The sequence below is a fragment of the Mesoplodon densirostris genome, chromosome 1 (assembly GCF_025265405.1).
Source record: "Mesoplodon densirostris isolate mMesDen1 chromosome 1, mMesDen1 primary haplotype, whole genome shotgun sequence".
Lineage (NCBI taxonomy): Eukaryota > Metazoa > Chordata > Mammalia > Artiodactyla > Ziphiidae > Mesoplodon > Mesoplodon densirostris.
The window spans coordinates 172,132,008-172,155,809 of NC_082661.1; the positions used below are offsets into that span (position 1 = coordinate 172,132,008).

The 23,802-nt window shown below is 52.1% G+C and overlaps 1 protein-coding gene and 1 non-coding gene across 3 annotated transcripts in view; one reads left to right on the top strand and one right to left on the bottom strand.

The window, feature by feature from the left end:
- The window catches only part of DLG5 (discs large MAGUK scaffold protein 5), a 122,684-nt gene that overhangs the window by 28,552 nt on the left and 70,330 nt on the right, over positions 1-23,802 (top strand). For both annotated transcript variants that reach the window (XM_060111583.1, XM_060111591.1), the window contains exon 2: positions 19,757-19,825. In XM_060111583.1, coding sequence (XP_059967566.1) covers positions 19,757-19,825 — 69 coding nt within the window. The remainder of the gene's footprint in view (positions 1-19,756; positions 19,826-23,802) is intronic.
- On the bottom strand, positions 15,527-15,599 carry TRNAR-CCU (transfer RNA arginine (anticodon CCU)). The gene has a single exon. It is a non-coding gene; the product is annotated as a tRNA-Arg (tRNA).

A 23,802-nucleotide genomic window follows, 5' to 3' on the forward strand; every position in this document is an offset into this window, starting at 1 on the left:
TGCATTTTAAGGACTTTTTTCAGGGTGTCCTGTGGAGTGCTGTGTAGTGGGGACGGGAGGGGAGTGTGGGTGTCGGGCATGATCTGAGGTGGATTGCGGCTCCGTGCTCTGTCCTGTGTGTGAACGTGGTGGTGGGGAAGGAAGGAAGGGAGAAAGGCGAGCCCCTCACATACGGACAAATCGCCCGAGGTGGCAGACACCCCTAGACTCTCCTTTCCTCCTCCTGTGAGTCCCTGCTGTGTAACAGGTCCCACCGCGCACTGTTGCAGGGAATGCAGAGATAAATAAAAGCCTCTTCCTTGGGGAGTTCTCAGCAGGACTGGATACTTCATGTGCAGCCCAGTGCACAGTGAAAATGCAGGACCCCTGGCTCGTAAATCATTAACAGTTTTAAAACGACAACAGCAGAGCATGAAGCCACGCTCAGGGCCTCGTGACTGCGCAAGCCATGCACCTGTGATGGCTGGCCCTGGGCCCCAGTCTCACAGGTACAGCCAGGCCTGCTAGATGTTGGTTAGAACCATAAGGTGGTATAAGCAGGCTGATAGCAGAACAGGTAGTTTCCAGGTAGAGGGATCTGGGAGGGCTCCTTGGAGAGGTCCCACTTCAAGCTGGGCCTGGAGAGATGGCTAGGACCTTGGTAGAGGTGGTGGTGATGGTGGAAGTGGGACCATGTGAGCATAGGCAGGGAGTGATGAGTACATGGCCCATTAGCCTGGCTGGAGGCCTGCATGGTGGGGAGAGCAATGGGAGGGGGGTGCAGACAGGCTGAGCCTAGCCCTTGAGGAAGACCCTTGAATACCAGCCTCAAGGCAGGCTTTCTTCTGTAGCCAGGGATTCCTGGGAGCTTGGAGATGGTGCAGAGCTGGGCCCTGGGAAACGCTCTCGGGAGGTGGCGCTCGCTGGTTTTCCAGTAGCTCGGAATGACTCTGATGTTAAGACACTTGACATTTGTTATTCACTTAATCCTCCCGAACCATTGTGGGTGAGGAAGCGAGGTACAGAGAGGTATTATGTACCTCCTCCATAGTGGCAGGTGGCAGAGCTGGGACCCTGGAGACTCGAGGTGAGTTGGGAGGTGGAAGAAGCAGTTGAGCTGGGAGAGGTGTCCCCAGGATGGTGGCAGTAGCAAGCAGCGACCGGTGAGGGGTTGTGGAGGTAGGTCAGGTGGACTTGGGCACCTGAGTGGGTCTCATAGTTAAGAGTGTCACCAGCTGAAGACATCTGTAGTCCTGGTGGGTGGCCATCCTGCTGCAGCTCAGTGTCAGCAGTGATGGGAGCACCCCACTCTAAGAAGCTGCTTGCCTTTTCTATGGGTGAATCCAACCACTTTTTACCTTTTGGTGTTTTGGCCTTAAACGGTCTCTGAGTTTTCCATTTTTCTCATCATCACCATTTGGCCATGTAAAGATGGTAGTCTGTTCCTCCAGACCTTGTACTGTTTCCTTGCTGCAACTCTTGGTTCTTTCCCCCCTCCCACATTTGTTGTGGTTTTCTGCCAAATACGGTGGTTCAGGTATGGTTAGAACAGCCAAGATAGATGGAACCGACTTTCAGCGTGTCTAGTGGATGCTATTGGGTTTTGGATTTTCCTGCGCTTTTAAGATGTTCATTATCTTTGGCCCCCTCCCACTGGCGGTCAGTGTGCCCCTCCCCATCGTATGTCCACTGAACCATGTTCCCAGATTTACAAACACCTCCTTGGAGGGCTGTCTTCCTATATCCTGTGCTCTAAGACCTCATGTGACAAGGTCTCATGTGACAAGTTCTAAATTCCTTGTGACCACCTTTCTTCTCCTGCCCCCCCCACCCCAGGGTCAGAGGAAACAATGCTTAGTTTCTGTCCCTCCATTTTTCTAGAGGGACAGAAACGGAGATGAACTAGCCTGCAGCTGACCCTGCCTGACCCCCTCCTGGGTCTGCAAGCCGAATCCTACACAGTCTCCCAGCCTGGTAGGTGACCTGCCAGAACTTGGTAACTCAACACTACCTTGCTAATTGTCTGCTGAGGTCAGAGCAGCCCTTGTCATCACCCATCCACCAGAACCACAGTCTGCAACTGGGCCAACTGGTTGAGCCACTGTTCTGGGCACTCATGGGAAACAAGTGGCCTTTGTGGTGTGCCAGTGGACAGAGTGGCCATCAGCGTGGGGGAGGTGGCTGCACACGCAGGCTACCGGGCTGGGTGGGGCCCTGAGCTGGGAGGCCTACAACAGGCTCCAGTTTTCTTTTTTTTTTTTTGCAGTACGCAGGCCTCTCACTGTCGTGGCCTCTCCCGTTGCGGAGCACAGGCTCCGGAAGCGCAGGCTCAGTGGCCATGGCTCATGCACGGGCCTAGCCACTCCGCGGCATGTGGGATCTTCCCGGACCGGGGCACGAACCTGTGTCCCCTGCATCGGCAGGCGGACTCTCAACCACTGCGCCACCAGGGAGGCCCGGCTCCAGTTTTCTTGATGGTGCAGGGGACGGAGTTGCAGGGACTACTTCTCTCCCTTTTTGGTTGCTGTTAAAGGCAGTGTTTCCTGGTGTTTTTATCGTGCCTGTATCAAGAGACTTCACTGATTCTTCTGCCTGGCCTAGGTCCAGACCCAGGAGGTTATGATCCTTGAGGGGTTGTGATCCTTCTTGGCTAGGTTTTCATCCTGTCTCCTTGAGATGCAAACACAGAGGGGAAACGAGACTTTGGAAGATTGACGTATTTCAGTTTTGGCAGTTCTTCCTCAGTTATCTTGAGGGAATCTCTTCATCACTCCCCACCAAACACAAACCCCAAACCCACATCTCAGAGGAACTTGGTCAGTATTAGGTGACTTGGTTTAATGAGGTTTAGTGCATCAAACTTGAGAGGAAGATGATTTAGTAACAGGGGCTGGAAAGGTCCTTACAGATGTCCTCGCCTCAGAATTTCATCTGCTTGAAGCACACCGATGGTGTAAAGGTGGATTTGGGCACAAGCCTGTCGTTTGAGAGTATTTAAAGAGGCTCCAGTGAATGATCTTAGAATGAAGAAGCTACTGGCCCTTTAAAGTCATTCCAGAAGAATCAGTATTGTTAACTAAAACTGTGTCCAACAGCTTTGCCCATGAGTATTAGTAATACTTTTAACCCACTCATCTGATCCTATTCATATGGGAATATGGGAATCGTGCTTTCACTGTTGGCATAGGGGCTCTCCACTGCAAATTTTTATTTTCTTTTGCATATTCTGTCATGTCATTTCCCTCTCCACGACCTTGTAGATCATCTGGAGGGAAACTGCTAACACTGACTGGGGCATCCACGCAGGAGCTGCAGAAGGGGGGGGCTCTCTTCCCACGTGGACCCAGCCCTGTCATTGGTCTGTGATTGACAGCCAGGGGCAGAGCAAAGAGGCTCTTGCTGTACTTCACCTCCTGGTAATTCAGTGGCTCTTCCTGCACTTTGTATTTGCTCTGTTCTCTGGTGCCCCCGACAGCCCTCCCCACCCGCCTCTCATCTTTGATGTTGTTGCCATGGACAAAAAGCTTGGAAAATGAAAGAACAGGTTGTAGACTCAGAATGTTTGCCCCCAAGGAAAGCGCATGTTTGCACAAAATCCTGTCTGACAGTTTCCATTTAAACTAAGAAGTTGGGGGCCCAGCAGGCCCTTGGAAATATGAAAATTGGCACTTTGTTGGGCTGCATGCTGATGGTAGCTCTGTATCTGAGCTCCATCTGTCACTGGAGATTCGCATTTTTCTGATGAAAATCACTGGCTGGCCACAGGCGACCTCGCCGCTGCTGTAAGCGTGCGTGCTGCGTGTCGCTTCGGAGCCTGCTTGTCTGCCCCTCAAGGTCTCCTCTTTGTGTTTCTGAAATGTGATGAAACGGAACATGCTTTTAAAAATAGATATTTTCTGGAGATGGCCTGACTGGGATTATTGGCCATGGCGGTCTTATTTCTGCCCCATGAGTCCCTTATCTCATCTTGGCTGATGGGACACTGGCAAGGGCTGCTTGCATTTTTTTTTCCTTTTTATTCTTAATTGTGTTTCCAAAGATATCCCTTTTGATCATTTATTTATTTGCGCACAGGCTGAAGATTCTATAGAATTCATTAACTGTTAACTTTTTAAGAATTTTTTTTCTGAGTATCAAAGCAGTAATCATTTAAAAAAGAAAAAGAAAGAAAAGATTCCAAAACTATTCATGGTAGAAAGTGGAGTTCCCTTAAGTATCTGCTGGAGGCCTGAGGGTGGGGAGGAAGGCAGTGGTCTCATACAGTGGTCCTCCGGAGGGGCAGGGCCACTCGGATCATACTGGGGCTGCTGAGTGGGTGGGGGACAGGCAGAGGGAACAGGGTTTGGCCTAGAGGCAGCTCAGGGGTAGTTAAAGTTCTCAGAGGGCTCAGAGGTCGGTACATCTGGTTCCAAGTCTAGCTGAATAATCTAGGGCTAGTTCCTTCATCTTTCTGAGCTTCAGGGTCCTTGTCTGTAAATTGAGACTGATAGCAGTACCTCTTTCCTGGAGTGCTGTGAATTTTAAGTAGGATAGCATATTCATTTGATGGTTTTCCACGGCTCTCACTGTGGATGATGTCTGTATTGGAAAGGGCTGTACAGAGCCTGGCACGGTAGCAACTGGATTAGTGTGGTAGGGCTGCCGTAACAAAGTACCACAGACTGGGGGGCTCAACTGACAGGCATCTATTGTCTCACAGTCCTGGAGGCTAGAAGTCCCTGATCAAGGTGTCGGCAGGGTTGGTTTCTCCTGAGACCTGTCTCTCTCCTTGGTTTGTAGATGGCTGTCTTCTCTCTGTGTCCTCACAGGGTCTCTGTGTGTGTGTGCCTGTCTGTGTCCAAATTTGCTCTTCTTGGAAGGATTAGGGCCCACCCTACTGACCTCGTATTAATTTATTAATTACCTCTTCGAAGACCCTTTCTCCAAATACAGTCACATGCTGAGATTCTGGGGGGTTAGGACTTCGACATGTGAATTTTGGAGAGGACACAGTTCAGGCCTTCACAGCAATTATCTCTATTATGCACGGTTCTGTAGTGATGAGGGGCCCTGAAGCTGGCCTTGGCACTGTCTTCAGCTTGCCACGTGACCTGGCTCGGCGTGTCTCCTCTGGACATCTGCAGACCATCAAGGCTGGGCGGTATAGGGGCCCCGTAAGCTCTGAGGATTCTGGAGTGTAACTAAAAACGGGGATCCGGTACTTACTCTTCAAGCTTTAACTAAGCATGGGCCTTGTGCACGGCAGGTACAGCGATGCCAGTGCCGGGGTTTCCTGTCGACGGGAGGACACTGGGCGTGTGCGCTGTCAGGGCTACCTGCAGATGGCCAGTGCTCCAGGAGCTGGTGCGCTTTGCTTCCGTTTGCTACACTCTGTGGTTAAGGATGTGGATTTTATTTTTTTATTTTTGCGGTACGCGGGTCTCTCACTGTTGTGGCCTCTCCCGTTGCGGAGCACAGGCTCCGGACGCGCAGGCTCAGCGGCCATGGCTCACGGACCCAGCCGCTCCGCGGCATGTGGGATCTTCCCGGACCGGGGCACGAACCCGTGTCCCCTGCATCGGCAGGCGGACTCTCAACCACTGCGCCACGAGGGAAGCCCTGGATTTTTTTTTTTTCTCCTTGCACAAAATAGTGAAATATCTTCTCTTGTTATCAAGATCAACTTTCTGTCCTGAGGAATGCCTGTGTATGAAAAATAACCCACATTTGTGCATCTGAAATACTTCTCTGATCGTCTCCCGCATTTCCCGGGGCTGACTGGGCACAATTTGAAGACAGTGTGTGACCAGATTTTGCCTGAGATGGGGTGTGAGGGGGGAGCTCTTCTTTCTGCATTTGAGGAAAGAGTGGCCATGGGCCCGTTTTCTGAGCGGTGGAGTAGGTGACTGGTTATGCACTCGAGCTTAAGGTAAGTGTGAGCACTGGATTTGCTGAAAGAATAGGTGTGAAACTGGAACATGGTGGACGGCTTTGTTATGGGGGGTTTAGTGAGAAGGATGCTGGCGATGTTTCATCTTTATTTGGTGGGGTAGGGTGGCTGGCAGAAGGAACACTCACTGCTTGAGTGTGTTGGTGCAGTGGGTCTGTTGCCCAAGGCCCTCCCCCCTGCTCTGGGTGTGACAGCATTTGATACCTGAGTGGATTTCTGCAGGTGAGTGCGTGCAGCTGTCCTTTCTGTAAAATACTGTAAAAGGTGCCTGTGGTTTCAGGAATGGACTCTTTTTCACCGGTTTCCGAAGGTCACCTTTTCAAAATCCACAAAAGCATTGTGTAAATAAGGTTGAACCCTTCCGGTGATGTCACCTTATCCAAGAGGAAGGGTGCATAAAAGTGTCCCAGGGCTCTTCTTGGTTGGGAAAATCATCTGCTTGGGGCAGGGCCTCTGAGAGCCTCCCTGAAGGGCCAAACTCTTCTTTACACTCTTTCTCAGGGCCTCAGAAAAAGAATAGATGGGAAGAGATCATTGTCCTTTTATTTTTCGTGAGGGCCCTTCCGGTCCTGCCTGTTTAAAGAATGTTAGAGAAACCGGTTGGGTTTTAGAGTTAGTTCTGATCAGTAATCAGTTACAGTAAGCTTGCCAAGGGCTGGGTGCTGTGAAATAGTGCTTCTGTCGGTGGGCTGGCCCTCAGGAGCCACCCAGACCAGGAGTGATGCATGCCTCCTTGTCTTGCCCTCGGCACACATCACTAGTCCATCCTGGGCTCCCTTCCTAGTGAGCACAGGTGTGGCCTCACACTCCTTAAACACAGCAGGCAGTTGTCAGTAGACATAGCAGTCCATTCATGTTGAACCTCTTTCCTTTCCTGGTCTAATCCAAGCCCTGCAATTCTGGTGGAGAAACCACAGCCAATCAGTGGCCTTACTTAATTAGCAGAGCATCACTGACCTTTGCCTTCTGTGTCCTGTTGCAGCATTTGGTGTGCAAATCAAATGTGTCTTTGCCTTCTGTGTCCTATTGCAGCATTTGGTGTGCAAATCAAATGTGTCTTTGCCTTCTGTGTCCTATTGCAGCATTTGGTGTGGCAGAACAGCCCCTCTGACCACTCTCTACCCCATTGCCTTCTAGAAGACTTAATTCTCTTATTCCTCCTGTCTCCCTGAGTGGGCTTTGTTTGTCTCTTCCTGAAATTCATATTCCTTCTCCCGTCCTCACAGGTCGCACGTCCTAGGATTTTGTCCTGTATATGTTTAGAGCAATACTTACTGCGTGGGTGCTGTTCAGGAAGTCCTAGATCTGGCCCTCCCCTTCCCCTCACCTTTTTCTTACCCAAGGGATTCACATTGCCAGTGAGCCGCTCTGGGCTTGTCACTCACATCCTCCAGGCTCTGTGGGGTGACTCCAAAGTGGACTGGGTTAGCCTGAACATTGCTCCCTAGCTCCAGACTCCAGTTTCCGACCGTCAGCAGGCCACCTGCCCAGAGATTTCCTTTAGCACCTTCAGCCTGGGCCTCAGCAGTGTCTCCTCATTTCTCTTCACCAGCCTTCTTCAGTTCTGCACCTCCTTAACTGCAGTACCTTCCCGCACACCCCGACCCAGCATCCTCCTCCCATCCTCCCCACCCCTGCTGTCTCGTGTCACCGCTCAGCTTGCACCCCTGACCACTGGTTCAGGGGAGCCCTTGTGGGAGCATCCCAACTGTTTTCTTTACTTCCAGGTCTTCCCTCTTTCCACCTTTCCTGTTCACATGCTGGAGACAGTTTCCTGAAGCTCATGCCTGCTCTCTTAACTCCTGTGCTCAAAAATCCCAGGCATTTTTGAGTCCCAGGGCTGAGGAGCTGGGGCTTTACTTGATCAAAGTCGCTGTAGGATTGTGTGAAGCTCGGTGAGGTTTGGATCACTCTGAAGGCCCAAAGATTTTGGATTACTTTAATGGCGAGAGGGAGGGAGATAAAGCCCTTGCCTCTCCCCCTGCTGTTGGGTTTTTTTTTTTTCCTCCTAATTTTTTTTTGTGGTAAAATAAACATAAAATTTACCATCTTCATCTTTTTTTTTTTGGTCCTGCCACATGGCTTGTGGGATCTTAGTTCCCCGACCAGGGATCGAACCCGGGACCTGGCAGTGAAAGAGCTGAGTTCTAACCACTGGACCGCCAGGGAAGTCCCCATCTTAACCATTTTGAGTATACAATTCAGTGGTTTTAAAACCATTCATAGTGTGCTACCATCACCACCATCCATCTCCAGAGCTCTTTTCATCTTGCAAAACTGAAACTATACCCATTAAATGGTAACTCCCCATCTCCCCCTCCCCACCCCAGCTTCTGGCAACCACTCTTCTACTTTCTCTCTCTAGGATTTTGTCTGCTCTAAGTACTTCATGTAAATGGAATCAAACAGTTTTTGTGTCTCTGTGACTGGCTTATTTCACTTAACATAATGTCTTCAAAATTCATCCACATTATAGATACATGTCCAAATTTCCTACCTTTTTAAGGCTGAATAATATTTTATTGTATGTAGACATCACATTTTGCTTATCTTTTCATCTATCAATGGACAGCTGTGTTACTTATACATTTTAGATATTGTGAATGATGCTGCTAAGAACATGGGTATAGGATTATCTCTTTGAGACCCTCCTTTCAGTTTCTTGGGGTATATGACCAGAAGTGGATGTATTGGATCATATAGTAATACTGTTTTTGATTTTTTTGAGAAAAAAAAAATTTTTTTTTGAAAAAAAGTTTCCACAGTGGCTATACCATTTTACCTTCCCACCAGTAGTGCCCAGGGGTTCCAATTTTTTTTTTTTTTTTTTTTTTGCGGTACGCGGGCCTCTCACTGTTGTGTCCTCTCCCATTGCGGAGGCTCTGGACGCGCAGGCTCAGCGGCCATGGCTCACGGGCCCAGCTGCTCCGCGGCATGTGGGATCCTCCCAGACCGGGGCACGAACCCGTGTCCCCTGCATCGGCAGGCGGACTCTCAACCACTGTGCCACCAGGGAAGCCCAAGGGTTCCAATTTTTCCACATCCTCACCAACACTTAACTATTTTCTGGCTTTTTGACAGTAGCCATCCTGAGTGGTATGAGGTAGCATCTTATTGTGTTTTTTTTTTAATTAATTAATTTTATTTTTGGCTGCATTGGGTCTTCACTGCTGTGCGTGGGCTTTCTCTAGTTGTGGAGAGCAGGGGGCTACTTTTTGTTGCAGTGCACGGGCTTCTCATTGCAGTGGCTTCTCTTGTTATGGAGCACGGGCTCAGTAGTTGTGGCTCACGGGCTCTAGAGCACAGGCTAAGTAGTTGTGGCACAAGGGCTTAGTTGCTCCGCGGCATGTGGGATCTTCCCTGACCAGGGCTCAAACCCTTGTCCCCTGCATTGGCAGGCAGATTCTTAACCACTGTGCCACCAGGGAAGCCCCTTATTGTGGTTTTGATTTGCATTTGCCTAATGACTAGTGATACTGAGCATCTTTTCAGGTGCTTTTTGGCCCTTTGTATATCTTCTCTGGAGAAGTCTCTCAAGTCATGCCTGTTTGTGAATCAGTTTTTTTTCGTTGTTGAGTTTTAGGAGTTCTCTATACTGATGTTAATTTCTTATCAGATATGCAATTTGCAAATATTTTCTCTGATTCTGTGGGTTGCCTTTTTACTTTGTTGACACTGTCTTTCCATTCACAAATTTAACAATTTTCATGAAGTCCAGTATGTCTGTTTTTTCTTTGGTTGCTGTGTCTCTGGCGTCATATCCAAGAAATCATTGCCAAATTCAGTGTTTTGAAGCTTTGCCATGTATTTTCTTCTAAGAGTTCTATAGTTTTCTTTCTTTCTTTTTTTTTTTTTTTTGTGGTACGCAGGCTTCTCACTGCTGTGGCCTCTCCCGTTGCGGAGCACAGGCTCCGGATGCGCAGGCTCAGCGGCCATGGCTCACGGGCCCAGCCGCTCCGCGGCATGTGGGATCTTCCCAGACCGGGGCACGAGCCTGCATCCCCTGCATCGGCAGGCGGACTCGCAACCACTGCGCCACCAGGGAAGCCCTATAGTTTTATTTTTTTAATTAATTAATTCATTCATTTTGGGCTGCGTTGGGTCTTCGTTGCTGCGCGCCGGCTTTCCCTAGTTGCAGCACGTGGGGGCTACTCTTCATTGCGGTGCGTGGGCTTCTCATTGCGGTGGCTTCTTTTGTTGCGGAGCACAGGCTCTAGGTGCGCAGGCTTCAGTAGTTGTGGCTCGCAGGCTCTAGAGAGCAGGCTCAGTAGCTGTGGCGCACGGGCTTAGTTGTTCCGCGGCATGTGGGATCTTCCCGGACCAGGGATCGAACCCGTGTCCCCTGCATTGGCAGGTGGATTCTTAACCACTGCGCCACCAGGGAAGTCCAGTTCTGTAGTTTTAGCTTTTATCTTTAAGACTTTGATTCCTTTTGAGTTAATTTTTGTATGTGGTGTTAGATAAGTGTAAGAAATTCATCCTTTTTGCGTGTGGATATCTGGTTTTCCCAGCATAATTTCTTTTTTTTTTTTTTTTTTTTTTTGCGGTATGTGGGCCTCTCACTGTTGTGGCCTCTCCCGCCGCGGAGCACAGGCTTCGGACGCACAGGCCCAGCGGCCATGGCTCACGGGCCCAGCCACTCCGCGGCATGTGGGATCCTCCCAGACCGGGGCACGAACCCGCCTCCCCTGCATCGGCAGGCAGACTCCCAACCACTGCGCCACCAGGGAAGCCCCCCAGCATAATTTCTTGAAAAGACTGTTCTTTCCTTATTGGATAGTCTTAGCACCTGTCAAAAATTATTTGGCCATTATGCAAAGGTTTGTTTCTGGGCTCTCTGTTCTGTTCCATTGGTCTGTATATCTGCCTTTAAGCCAGTACCACACTATTTTGATTAGTGCAGCTTTGTCACCAATCAGGAAGTATGAGTCCTCCAGCTTTATTCTTCTTTTCCAAGATTGTTTTGGCTCTTTGGAGTTCCTTAGTATGTGGCCAGACGAGGGAGAGCCCAGGCCCATCCAGTTTCTGATCCCATGCCCTTTCACTGTACAGTCACTTTGTACCTCCCACCCCATGGCAGGGGCCTTAGTAGGTTTAAACTCGGCACGGATATTGGGGCGGGAGAGGTAAGCGGTTCTCTGTGACCTCAGAGTCCTGGGGACACAGACTGAGTTGCCTTGGTGGTGAGTAATAGTCAAGACACCACACAGACCATGTAAGGGGGCAGTGCTGCTGCTGTTGAGGGAAGTGGGGGGCAGAACAGCAGCTCATTGCTGATGAAGACAAGACCTCTCCTTTGCAGTGGCCCTCTTTGGCCTTTGTGGACTGAATGTCCCCGACCTGTCCAGCCTGGGGTGTCATGTCCTCGCCTACTTTCCGGTCTGACCCCGGGGCCTTTGCACGTGCTGTTTTTCTACCTGGAACAGTCCTCCTCCAGCACTTTGCTTCCTCCAGACTCCTTCAGGTCTCTGTTCAGATGTGGCCTACCAGAGAGACCTCCCCTGGCCCTTGTAGCACAGTAGCCACCTCTCCACCCCGCCCCACTCACCCTGCATTTTACTTGGCTGTAGTGTTCTTCACAGCACTTACTACCTGATGCATTTTGCATTTGTGTATTGGTTTATTTCTCTCCCACCCGCACTCCTCTGAGCTCCATGAGGGCAGGGACTCTGTCTTGCTCTCTGCTGCATCCCTTGTTTGTTCACTAAGCATTTGGTGGCGGAATGGGCTTTGTGTTCCCAGGGCAGACATGCCTACCAAGGGGTGGTGTCTTGTGCAGAGCGCTGTCAACTTCATCTTTCTTTTTTTTTTTTTTTTTTTTGCGGTACGTGGGCCTCTCACTGCCGTGGCCTCTCCCACTGCGGAGCACAGGCTCAGCAGCCATGGCTCACGGGCCCAGCCGCTCCGCGGCATGCGGGATCCTCCCAGACCGGGGCACGAACCCGCGCCCCCTGCATTGGCAGGTGGACTCTCAACCACTGCGCCACCAGGGAAGCCCAACTTCATCTTTCTTGAAGGGCTGACCCATGCCCATGTTATGTGCAGGTGGTGGTGAGGGTCATGAGAAGGTTGGGGCGTGGCCTGGTGTTATCCCAGCACACAGTGAGCACTCTAGCTTGTTCTGTTTGAATCAGAGAACAAGAGACCCGGAAGAGAGGTGGGCTGGCCTGGAATTGGCCGTGGCCAGGCAGAATGGTGGAAGGGGAGGGGAGGCCTCCTTATCCTGAGCGGAAGAAAACAAAGGCATAGCAAGGCTGGATTCAGATATTGGGCAGGGACACTCATGGTTGAGGGTCAGATAACAAGAACAAGAGCTAGCGTTTATGGAGCGCTTGTCCGTGTGCTTGGCTTGGTCCTCATTCAGTCCTCATAGCCCATCATTCTTCCTATTTCATAAATCAGGAAAGGAGGCACAGAAAGTGCAAGCAACTTGCTCAAGGTCACGCAGCTGTTGGTGGCAGGCCTGAGCCCAGGTGGTGTGGCCCAGAGCCTGCACTGGTACCAACACCTGTGATGGTGGAGGGCAGCACATGCTGCTTGGTCGCAGTCCGTGCAGGAGGAGGTAGCCTTTTCTCCCTTTACTGAGTCATGGAGAGGGAGTCCAGATGGAGAGCAGGAGGGAGCCAGTCTGTCGTGACTCCTGGTGCTGGTCAGAAGTTTATTCCAGGGCACATGCGCCCACCGGGGGATGTCTGGCTGCAGGATTAATGGAAGCCTGGCTGCCTGTGCTGCTCTGTTTCCTGTCCCATCTCGGTGTGTCCTCTTTGCTGCTATGCTAGCGTCATGAGCTCTCGTGAGGGTAGCAGGGCAGTGACACTGCGGCCGGTCCCTCCTGCACTGTCATCTGTTTTGGGGGTGCCTGTCAGGTATGGCCGTGTTCATTGATGATGAACATGCTCCCCTACATCATTGCATTTTAGTAGGAGACTCTTGAAGTCTGTCCCAGTCTCCTCCCCACCCTCTAGGGCATAAATGACGGCCGCCCAGCCTCCCTCCCGTGGAGCCCTACAGACCCTGCTTTGGGCCACCTCCTGGGCCTTCTAGGTCAGGTGACAACTGTCCCCCAGCCTCGCCAGGAGGCATCAGCCTCCCTGTGCATGTCAGGGGGAGGATGCTTTCCCCCCTTGAGGTGGGCATGTCAGCTGCTTGAAGCAGGACTTTCTTGATTGATGCGGCAGGCTTCGTGGCTGCTCCATTCCAGGGCCACGGAATTTCACCCCCTGCTTCCTGAAGTATCGGGGGGCTTGTCAGCCTCCAACTGTGGGTCTCAGTGTCCACCGTCTGGGGCCATGTTGTTAAAGGGGAGGAAGCTGAGGCCCTAGGGAGGGGCATGGCTGCACTGAACTGTGATTCTGCAAGAGGGCTTCCCAGCAGCCAAAGGAGCCACCCTCCCAGCACCTCCCAAGATCCGCAGAAGCCGGGGCAGTGAGCTCAACACATAGCACTTTTCACCCTCTTGCCTCCTTCTCATGTCTGTGGCTCACAGAGTCGAGTGCCTCTGTACCCAGCACGGTCATGGGCGTTGGGGTGGGCAGGAAGTAGCAGCATGTGTCAGGGCCATAACGCCATGGCTCACCCCTCTTTCTTTCTTCCCACTTTTAGTCCCCAAGCCCCACTCAGCTCACACTGTCTGTTGAGTGTCTCGGTGTGGGGAGGAGCACAGGGAGGGGAAAAGCCTACGCTGGGAGCTCCAGGTTGGGAGGCTCTGGGCAGGGGTGGCCCTGCTCTAATACTTCTCACTTGCACAGGTGGATGGGTTCTGCCTACATCTCCTCCAGGCTGATCTGGCTTCTTGGTGCTTGTCCAAGTCCACCGTCCTCCAGGCCCAGCTCCAGGCCCCTTCCTCCATGAAGTCCCCCCGGACTGCTAGACCTTTAGAGCCGGGCAGCAGTGTTGTGTATAGGGGTCAGGAGCACAGGCTTTGGGCTAGACTGCCTGGGTTTGTATCCTGTTTGCCCCCTTAGTGGCTCTACCATGACCTTAAGCAAGTTACTTAATTTTTCTAACCCTTAGTTTCCTCCTCTGCACAACCGGCGTAATGACAACCTCAGGGTTGGTGTGGGAATTAACTGAGACAACATATGCAGAGTCTAGTACATCCTGGCACTTAGTAGGGCTCAGTGCCTATTAGCTGCTGCTATTATTGTTTCTGGTATTGTTGTTGTTAGTGCCATACGGTCTAGCAGTTTGTCATCGTGGACTATGCAGCCTCGTCACTCTGGTGGACAGCTTTCTGAAAGACAGCTTTCAATTTGGGTAACCAAAGGATTGAGGACAGCAGGGTTGGAAGGTCTGGTTTGACTGTAGGAGCAGCAGCTAACACTTTGAGCACTGGCCGTGCCAGGTGCTGTGTCAAACCCTTTTCGTATTAGCTCAGTTGATCCTCCATGGGGTTAGTACTCCTATTGTCCCATTTTGCAGATAAGCACATGGAGGCAGGGAGAGGCTGAGTGACTTACCCGAGGGTACACAGCTGCTAAGTGGCAGAGTTGAGAGCTGAGCCCAGGCAGGCTGGCAGCCTGTTAGTATTCTAGTCACTGCTGCCTCGACTTGCAGACTAGGGCCACGGGCTCAGAGAGGGGAAGGGACTTCCACAGAATCTCACAGCAGGTGAGTAGCCTCCTGAGCCCCTGGCTTGTCTTCTTTCTACGGCTCGCAGGGCTCAGCCACGTGCCAGGACCCCGATGGACACGTGTGGGTACTAGAGTGACTGGGCACCCTCAGCCGTCCGAGGGTGGTCAGCTCTGAGCTGCAGGATGGTTCTGGGGTGGGACAGGTGGCCTGGTGGTGACTGCCCCCCCGCCCCCACCATCCAGGCAGCACCTCCCCGCCCTGTCGCACAGCCCCCAGGGAAGAGCGGCTTGCTTCTCCCTCCTTCCCCGGTGCTCGCGGGAGGTGCATGTCCTCCCGGCGCCCAGAGCTGTCTCAGGGCAGTGCCACGGGCTGGAGCACAGAGAGGACTCTGCGTGCTGGCTGGAACAAGCCCCTTAAGCGTCGTGGTTTCATGGGGAGGAAGTGTGAGTCACTGGGGCCTTTACAAGCCCCAGGTGAATGGAGGGGTGTGTTAGGGGCCCCGCAGCCATGGGATGGGGCCTTGGAGGGCTGGGTGTTCTGTTATCGCTTGGTTGATTTTACTGGAAGTTCTTTGAAGTGGTCTCCATGACCCAGTGGGGCTGAGTCACCGAGTAAACACAATTAGCAGGGGGCGGCCTTTTGGGAACAACGCAGACAATGCTTGTGGCCCAGGCCAGTCCCAGAGAGTCTGCCAGCTCTCTCCCAGGGCTTCTGCCATGGCTTCCATGTACATGCCACCTGCTGGCTCGGGTCAGCCTTGGTACCCTGCTTTCAGTCCCCGCTGTGGGCTTGTTGGAAATACAGAGTCTAAGGCCCCGCCCTAATCTGCCCAGTCAGAATCTGCACCTTGACCGGGGCTTCAGGTTATTGCTATGGTAGAAAACCCCCTGTATCATCACTCTGCTTCACATGGCCATGAAAACCTGGGCTCCTGTTCTGCTCTCTTGTTCTTTTTCTTTTTTTTTTTAAATATTTATTTATTTGGCTGCGCTGGGTCTTAATTGCAGCGTGCGGGATCTTTTTGTTGAGGCATGCGGGACCTAGTTCCCTGACCAGGGATCGAACCCGGGCCCTCTGCATCAGGAGTGTGGAGTCTTAACCACTGGACCACCAGGGAAGTCCCTCTGCTCTCCTTTTCTGGAAACGTTTCCCAATCATATGACTTTCTCCGGGTCCTCTCTGGACCTCTGCACAGGCCTGTCTGAGTTTGTGGTGACGGTCCTGAGTGGCAGTGCCCTGCTGCCTTGTGGGGCTCGGGGGGAGGCAGTGGGAGCAGAGGAGGCCGGCCCTCGTTCACCCAGGCCTCTGTGTGTGTGATGTGCAGGGTGGGCATTAGGGCCCGGGTCGGGGTGCAGGTGCCTTCAAGGGAGCTCCCACATGGTCCAGGGTGAGGGGCTGTGCGGGGCAGGAGAGCGTGCGCAGTGAGATGGGACCTCTGCCAGGCTCCAGATTGGATTGTGAAATCCCAGGGGTAGATTGACGACCGTCCCACCTCTCAGAAGCCATCGCTTTGAAAGGATACTGCGTGACTTCGGAGGAAAGCGACTCTTTTTGCCTTTTCCCGACAGTCCTGACCACACAGGCTTTTTAAGACAACAATAGCTGCAGAGACAAAGCATAACCAAGACAGCATCGTCTTCGGGCCTTTTTTTCCCCCCTGAATGACGTCTAAGGCCCTGGGAACATCATAGAAACTGGGCCTTGTCCAATTTTAACCGTTCCCTGGCACCGCACCGCCCCCCCCCCCCCCCCCGCCAGCTCCCAGGAGCCCTGCCAGCCGACTCAGGGGAGGTAATGCCCAGAGATGCCGATAGAGATGTCACACCGCCCCCGGGTCAGGCCCAGAGCCCTGTCAGGATGTGGGGGAGAGGGAAGGGGACCGGTTGGCCAGTTGACTCCTCCCAGCCAGGGGGGAGGTGGGAGGAGAGAGAGAAGGGTGTCTGCCAAGTTTAATTAACAGTGGAAACTTGCCACGGGGGAGGAGAGGGATGATTTGAAGGGGAGGGGCGGTTTACTGGAAGATGGGGCGCTGCTGATGCCAGTAGTGAGAAAGAGGCGAGGCGTCGTGCAGGGAGCATCCGCCAGAGTGCTGGCTGTGGTGTCGCGAGCAGGGCTGGTCTGAGCTCACATCTCAGAGGTGTGAGTGGGACGGCGTATTTGTGCCTGCTTTTCTGAGCAGGCGTGTTTCAAAAACAATCCACCAACACACCAGCCGGCTAGCCTTCCTTGCCCTCACATAACAACAACGGAAAATTATTATTATTATTTTTTTTTTTGCGGTACGCGGGCCTCTCACTGTTGTGGCCTCTCCCGTTGCGGAGCACAGACTCCAGACGCACAGGCTCAGCGGCCATGGCTCATGGGCCCAGCCGCCCCACGGCATGTGGGATCTTCCCGGACCGGGGCATGAACCCATATCCCCTGCATCGGCAGGCGGACTCTCAACCACTGCGCCACCAGGGAAGCCCACGAAAAATTATTAAGAAAATGGCAGTTGAGTTTAGAACATAGGCATTGTGTTACATTCTTGTTTTTTGGAGATACCGATGGATTGGCTGAATTGCACCTGACTTTATTTCATGGATCTTTATGCAGTGTTTAATGTTCATGATATAGAAAGAGAGATGCTTTGAGAAGTTTGTGATGCTCATTGTTGAGACAAAAACGCAGAGATGTGGAAGGGGCAGCAAGATGAGTAGCGTGGATTGAACTTAAATACAGGCGATATCTCACTGAACACTGCTTACTTATTTTTTAGTAGGATCAAGGACTTTCAGGGCTGCACGGGGTTTTCTGGTTCCGTCTCCTTTCCTATGATGTGCGGGTGCCACCTCTGATACCTCTGCCAGGTGTGCGTGGAGTGAATGCATGTGTTGTGGGAGCCCCCTGCCACCCAGGTCTTCTCAGACCAAGGCAGCCCTGACCGTTAGGCCCCCTTCCTGACCTGCACCCACCAGCTGTGTCAAGGCTGCTGCCGTAGGCCAGTCGAACAAGTTGCATCCCGTCGGACAATCCTGCCCACTCCCCGAGCCTTTCTCTTCCATCCACGCCAGACACCCAGAGGTTCTTAAGAGGTTCTTGGAAAATGTGATAATGAGGCCACTGGCCATTCCTGGCCACTGTCCCACTTCTTGCCATTACCAAAGTCCCTTTTTCTGGTTTTCTTTCTTTTCCTCTCTCCTTTCATCTCTCTGCCTCTCTGGTGGGTACACCAGCCAGCTCCTCTGCATGCTGACTCTTATGCCAGGGATGTCTGTTTCCCTGACCTCTATGCGGTCTTCATCTTTCCCCCCGACACCTTCCCCTTCCCTTCGGGGTCTCCCTTGTCCCCTGGTGCACTGCTCCCTCCCCCCCGTCCATGAGTTTCCCTCCTCCTCTCCCTCTCCCCTGCTTACCCCATCTCTTTATCTCTTTTCTTTCTTTCCTTCCTTCCTTCCTTCCGAGGGTGTGCAGGTATAGGGCAGCTAGTCAAGAGTTGAGATCGGAGAGAACCCCTTAAATTTGACCCCGCATTTCTGGTCCTGGAGCCCAAGGTCTCATTAGTTCTCGGCTGCTTTCTGACACCAAAGCCCTAAGCCTCATTCAAAGGCTTTATTGCAAAAATCTCATCTCTGGCTCACCCACTCTGCCCAGTACACACACACCTTCATTGTACAGTTCTTTCGGTTCTAAGAGCAAAACATTGCCTTCTTCCCATTGTCTTGTTTTATTTGACCCACCATCTCTGCATGTTGTGCTTTTTTCGACTCCCATTCAGCCTCTGGGTTGGGGTTCGCCTGCTCTCTTAACTTTTGTGTCATCTGTAGTCTTTTTTTTTTTTTTTTTTTTTTTTTTTTGCGGTATGCGGGCCTCTCACTGTTGTGGCCTCTCCCGTTGTGGAGCACAGGCTCCGGACACGCAGGCTCAGCGGCCATGGCTCACGGGCCCAGCCGCTCTGCAGCATGTGGGATCTTCCCGGACCGGGGCACGAACCCGTGTCCCCTGCATCGGCAGGTGGACTCTCAACCACTGCGCCACCAGGGAAGCCCCATCTGTAGTCTTGATAAGCAAAGCACAGCTTTGTTGCCATTAATCATGGAAAATGTAATCTCTGAAATGGGACAGGGGAGGAAAGGACCTTGTGAGCCATCTGGTTGAACCCCTTCATGTTACAGACTGAGAAACAGAGATCCAGAAAACTGAGGCCACTGGCCAGCTACTTGCACGTGGACGAGAACTGCACTCAGACCTGGGTTTCTTGACCCAGAGGTTTTTCCTGATGCCAGGCAGGTAACAGCCTGGCTTGGAAGATATTTGAATGCAAACCAAACCGTGGTGGTTGTGTGGCTGCCACCAGGAGTTATTAACAAGTGTCAACACCTCCCCCCCAAAAACAAAACAAAACATGGGGCTCCCTGGTGGCACAGTGGTTAAGAATCCTCCTGCCAATGCAGGGAACACAGGTTCGATCCCTGGTCCGGGAAGATCCCATATGCCGCGGAGCAACAAAGCCCGTGTGCCACAACTACTGAAGCTCATGTGCCTAGAGCCCGAGCTCTGCAACAAGAGAAGCCACCGCAATGAGAAGCCCACACACCACAACGAAGAGTAGCCCCAACTCGCTGCATCTAGAGAAAGCCTGTGCACGGCAATGAAGACCCAATGCAGCCATAAATAAATAAATATTTAAAAACAGAAAACAAAAATCAGAAAACAAAACAAAAAACAAAACATGTTACTCCCTAGCTTTGGTGACAGTGTGATTGCTTATAATTCTATCAGTAATTTTTAAGAAGGGGGCAGCCACTGCCTAAATCATTAAGGACTGAGCTTGAATACAGTTAGAACCTAAGAGCAGAACAGCCAGGCACAGAGAACGAAGAGTTCACAGATGTTTAACTTAGGCTCTGTTACCCTCTATGCGGAAGCCAGAATCACACTGATACAAATCTGTAGGAAATCCCCAGACCCCTTGTTGCCCTGGGGCATGTTGCTCCCTTGCTGAGGCCTTCCCCAGATGTCCCAATAAGAAGCCAGCTGGCTGACTCCAAGCTCCCCTCTGCCCGTGCGTAGATCAGTCGGAGGGTGGCCGAAGGTGAGGCAGAAGCACCAAAGACTAGGCCCTGCCGGCAGCACCTCCCCTGCCCAGCCTGTGGTTCCGATGTCTGGTACCCCACATGGTGCTGGTTCTCAGCCTGGCGCCGACTGAAGTCATTTGGTCGGACAGTGGTTTGGGGTATAAGATGAGAAATCCCTTTGGGGTTAGTAACAAATGGCCTCTCTTTCTGTCTCCAGGCTCCACCTACAGTGTCTTGTCCATCATGCCCTCAGACTCAGAGAGCAGCAGCTCCCTCAGCAGTGTGGGTGAGTACTACCTTCCTGGGCACCCCTCCTTCCTGGAGGACACCGGCCCGCCGGGGGTCTGGGTATGAGCTGGGGCGGCACTGGGTGCATGGGGTGGGAAAGTTGGCCCGCACCTGTCAGACCATTCATGGAGTCATCTTCTGTTGGTTCCATTCACATTTCCTCTCATCAGCACGTCCTCTTAATGGAGGAGGGCAGGGCGCTGTTCCTGGCGTTAGGAGGGAGGTGCGCGCACAGGTGCATGACACAGAGGCACCTGTGTCACCATGTTTTCACTTTGTCAGGGCACAGTGCTTCTCAGAGCGCCCATTGCCTCTGACCCCCAGGCCTCGTAGTACACAGTGACCACTATTCCAAGAGACTGGCCCCTTTGGGGGCTGTCGTTTGGGAGCAGGAATGGCTCACTGGGAGTGTTGTCTTGGGGGCAGGAGTCGCCAGTCCATGCCGAATTCGGTGTGTCTCTGGACATGGGTCCCAGGAGCCCATAGAGGGAGGCCGGCCCTGCTGTCTTCACTGAAGACGTCCCAGAGGAAGGTTGTCATAGTCTCCCAGTCTTCCCGCACCTCTGTGGCCCGTCTTCTGTGCCACATGCCCTCTATTTAATGCCCTAGTGTAGCTCTGTGTCCTGGTTTGACCTTGATGGATGGGTACACCTTCAGTGGTGTGGTGAATCCTGGAGTTTTTGAGTTGGAAGGGCTCACAGAGGTCATCTGGTCCAATTCCTTCCTTTTCCTCCAGTAGACAGATGGGGAAATGGACACTCAGAGAAGGAAGTCTTGTGCCTGAGCTTCTAGAACCTGCCAGGGGCAGGCCTCTTATGTGTTAATTTGACTCATACAGGCCACCTCCAGGGGGCCAGAAGTGGGCTTGCGATATAGTGGTGAATAGGCAGACCTGGTCCTTGTGCTCATGGGTCTTCGGGTCTACTGGGGAGACAGTCAGATGAGTAGATACAGTAAGTGAGATCAGAGTGGTGAGAAGGGTACCAGTAGGGAGCACTGTATTTGTTTTCTAGGGCTGCCCTAGCAGAGTGCCATAAACTGAGTGACTTACGCAATAGAGATTTATTCTCTCACAATTCTGGAGGCCAGAGTCTAAGATCATTGTGCCCTGAAGGCAACCAGGAACGGGTCTTTTCCAGGCCTCTTCTCCTTCTGGTTGTGCGCCGGCAATCTCTGATGTTCCTTGGCTTGTAGATGCATCACCCCAGTCTGCCTTCATTTTCACATGGTATTCTCTGTGTGTGTGTCTCCAAATTTCCTTTTTTAAGCAGGACACCATTCACATTGGTTTAGGGGCCCGCCCTACTCCAGTATGACCTCATCTTAGCTTGATCATCTCTAAAGACCGAATTTCCAAATAAGGTCACATTCACATTTACTGGGGATTAGGACTTCATCATCTGTTTGTGGGGCACAATTCAGCCCCTCACAGGTCCCCTCGTCCTGTCTAGGGTTCAGGGAGGACTCTGCTAGGACCACAGTTCACTTTGTCCTGCCTGCTTTGGGTTGGTGAGACACAGGGATTGAATGATGGGGCTGCTGGGATTTTGAACACGGGGCTGGCTTTCAGGAAGTGCATGGGCTGGACAGGCAGTCAGGATGTGTGGAATGGTAATGTGGGGTTTTGTAAAACTGAGCTTGTTGAGCTCTGAGGGCACCTGTCTTGGCCTCACCCTTTTCCAGCTCCATATTCCGCTTGGGAGCAAGGTACAATGATCTGATATCTGACAAACTCATTCACATTGACACTTCAAGGCTTAAAGTGTTACCTTTCTAGGAGCATTTGCATTTTAAAAGGAGATTCTAGAGAAAGATATTGTTTAAACCATAGCAAGTATTGTTAATGGTGGAACTTCAGGCCTGAGTAAGAAGGTATTTTTTTGTGCAGCTGGACCTTCGTATACTTTGGAAGAGCATCGTGTCAGTGACCCACCCTTTGGCCCTTGGGATGGAGGGGTCACCAGTGTCCCTGGATACTTGTTGGCAGGCAGGCTGCAAGCAGAGCTCTACTGTAACTTCACTGTCTGGGCCCCTATCTTGGATGCTCAAAGACCTGGTTGCATCCCTTCAGGTCAAAACCTCTCCAGTTCACCGGTAGCCAAGTTTTCCATCTCTTGCTCTTCTGTGTAGAGTTGATGTTGACCTTGGGGTGAGTAGCCCCATTTTTCTGCAGGCTGACTTGAATGTCTCCGTGGCTGTATTGGCCAGAAGGCCTTTGGCTGCAGCAGTAGGGAATACCTACTCATACTGCCTTAGACAGCAGAGAAATGTGTGATCTCACATGGTAACTGTGCTGAGGGTGGGCTGAGTACATTGGGTGCGGCTTTGCCGGGCCTCTGTGTGGTGTCTTCCCTTGGGCTGATGGCAGGTGTCAGCCATCACATCTAGACCTGACAGTGTCCAGGGCTACAGTGTTCATGGTGGGAGCCTCTAGCCACACGTGGCTATTTAAATTCCAGTGAATTAACGTGAAATAAAATTGAAATCACTAGTTTCAGTAGTTACACTAGCCACATTTCAAGTGTTCTATAGCAGGGGTCCCTAACGCCCAGGCCACGGACCGGTACCAGTCCGCAGCCTGTTAGGAACCGGGCCGCACAACAGGAGGTGAGCGGTGGGCAGGTGAAGCTTCATCTGTATTTACAGCTATTCCCCATTGCTTGCATTACCGCCTGAGCTCCGCCTTCTGTCAGATCAGTGGCGGCATTAGACTCTCATAGGAGCGCGAACCCTACTGTGAACTGCGCCTGTGCGGGATCTAGGTTGTGCGCTCCTCATGAGACTCTAAGGCCTGATGATCTGAGATGGAGCTGAGGCAGTGATGCTAGCACTGGGGAGTGGCTACAAATACAGATTATTGTTAGCAGAGAGGTTTGACTGCACAGAGACCATAATAAATCAATTGCCTGCAGACTCATATCAAAACCCTAGGTCTTCCTTGGTGGCGCAGTGGTTGAGAGTCCGCCTGCCGATGCAGGGGACACGGGTTCGTGCCCCAGCCCGGGAAGATCCCACATGCCGCGGAGCGGCTGGGCCCATGAGCCATGGCCGCTGAGCCTGCGCGTCCGGAGCCTGTGCTCCGCAATGGGAGAGGCCACAGCAGTGAGAGGCCCGCGTATCACAAACAAACAAACAAACAAACAAACAAAATCCTATCAGTGGGTCTTCCCAGGTGGCGCAGTGGTTAAGAATCCGCCTGCCAGTGCAGGTGACAGGGGTTCGAGCCCTGGTCCGGGAACATCCCACATGCCGCAGAGCAACTAAGCCCGTGCGCCACAACTGCCTAGTCTGTGCAACACAACTACTGAAGCCTGTGCGCCTAGAACCCGTGCTCCGCAACAAGAGAAGCCACTGCAGTGAGAAGCTCGCGCACCACAATGAAGAGTAGCCCCCGCTCACCGCAACTAGAGAAAGCCCGCGCACAGCAACAAACACCCAACACAGCCATAAATAAATAAAACAAAACAAAAAAACCCTCTCAGTGAGTGGCAAGTGAAAACAGGCTCAGGGCTCCCACTGATTCTGCATTATGGTGAGTTGTATAATTATTTCATTATATATTACAGTGTAATAATAATAGAAATAAAGTGCACAATAAATGTAATGAGCTTGAATCATCCCCGAAACCATCTCCCGCCCCCCGCTGCCACCGGTCCGTGGAAAAATTGTCCTCCACGAAGCCGGTCCCTGGTGCCAAAAAGGTTGGAGACCACGGTTCTGTAGCACCTGTGGCTAGTGGCTACCGTATTGGACAGATCATATAAAAGAACATCTCCATCATCACAAATGGTCCAGAGGATGAAGGAGGCCGTCTCCTCTCGTGTCTCCTGACAAGCAAAGAAGCCTTCCCCAGAAGGTCCTCAGCACAGTCCCCAGTCCCCTGTCACTTGTCTGTGCCCAAACCATGGCTCATGCAGTGCGGTCCCTGGACCAGCAGCACCCAGGTACTTGATAGAAATGTAGGTTTCCAGGCTC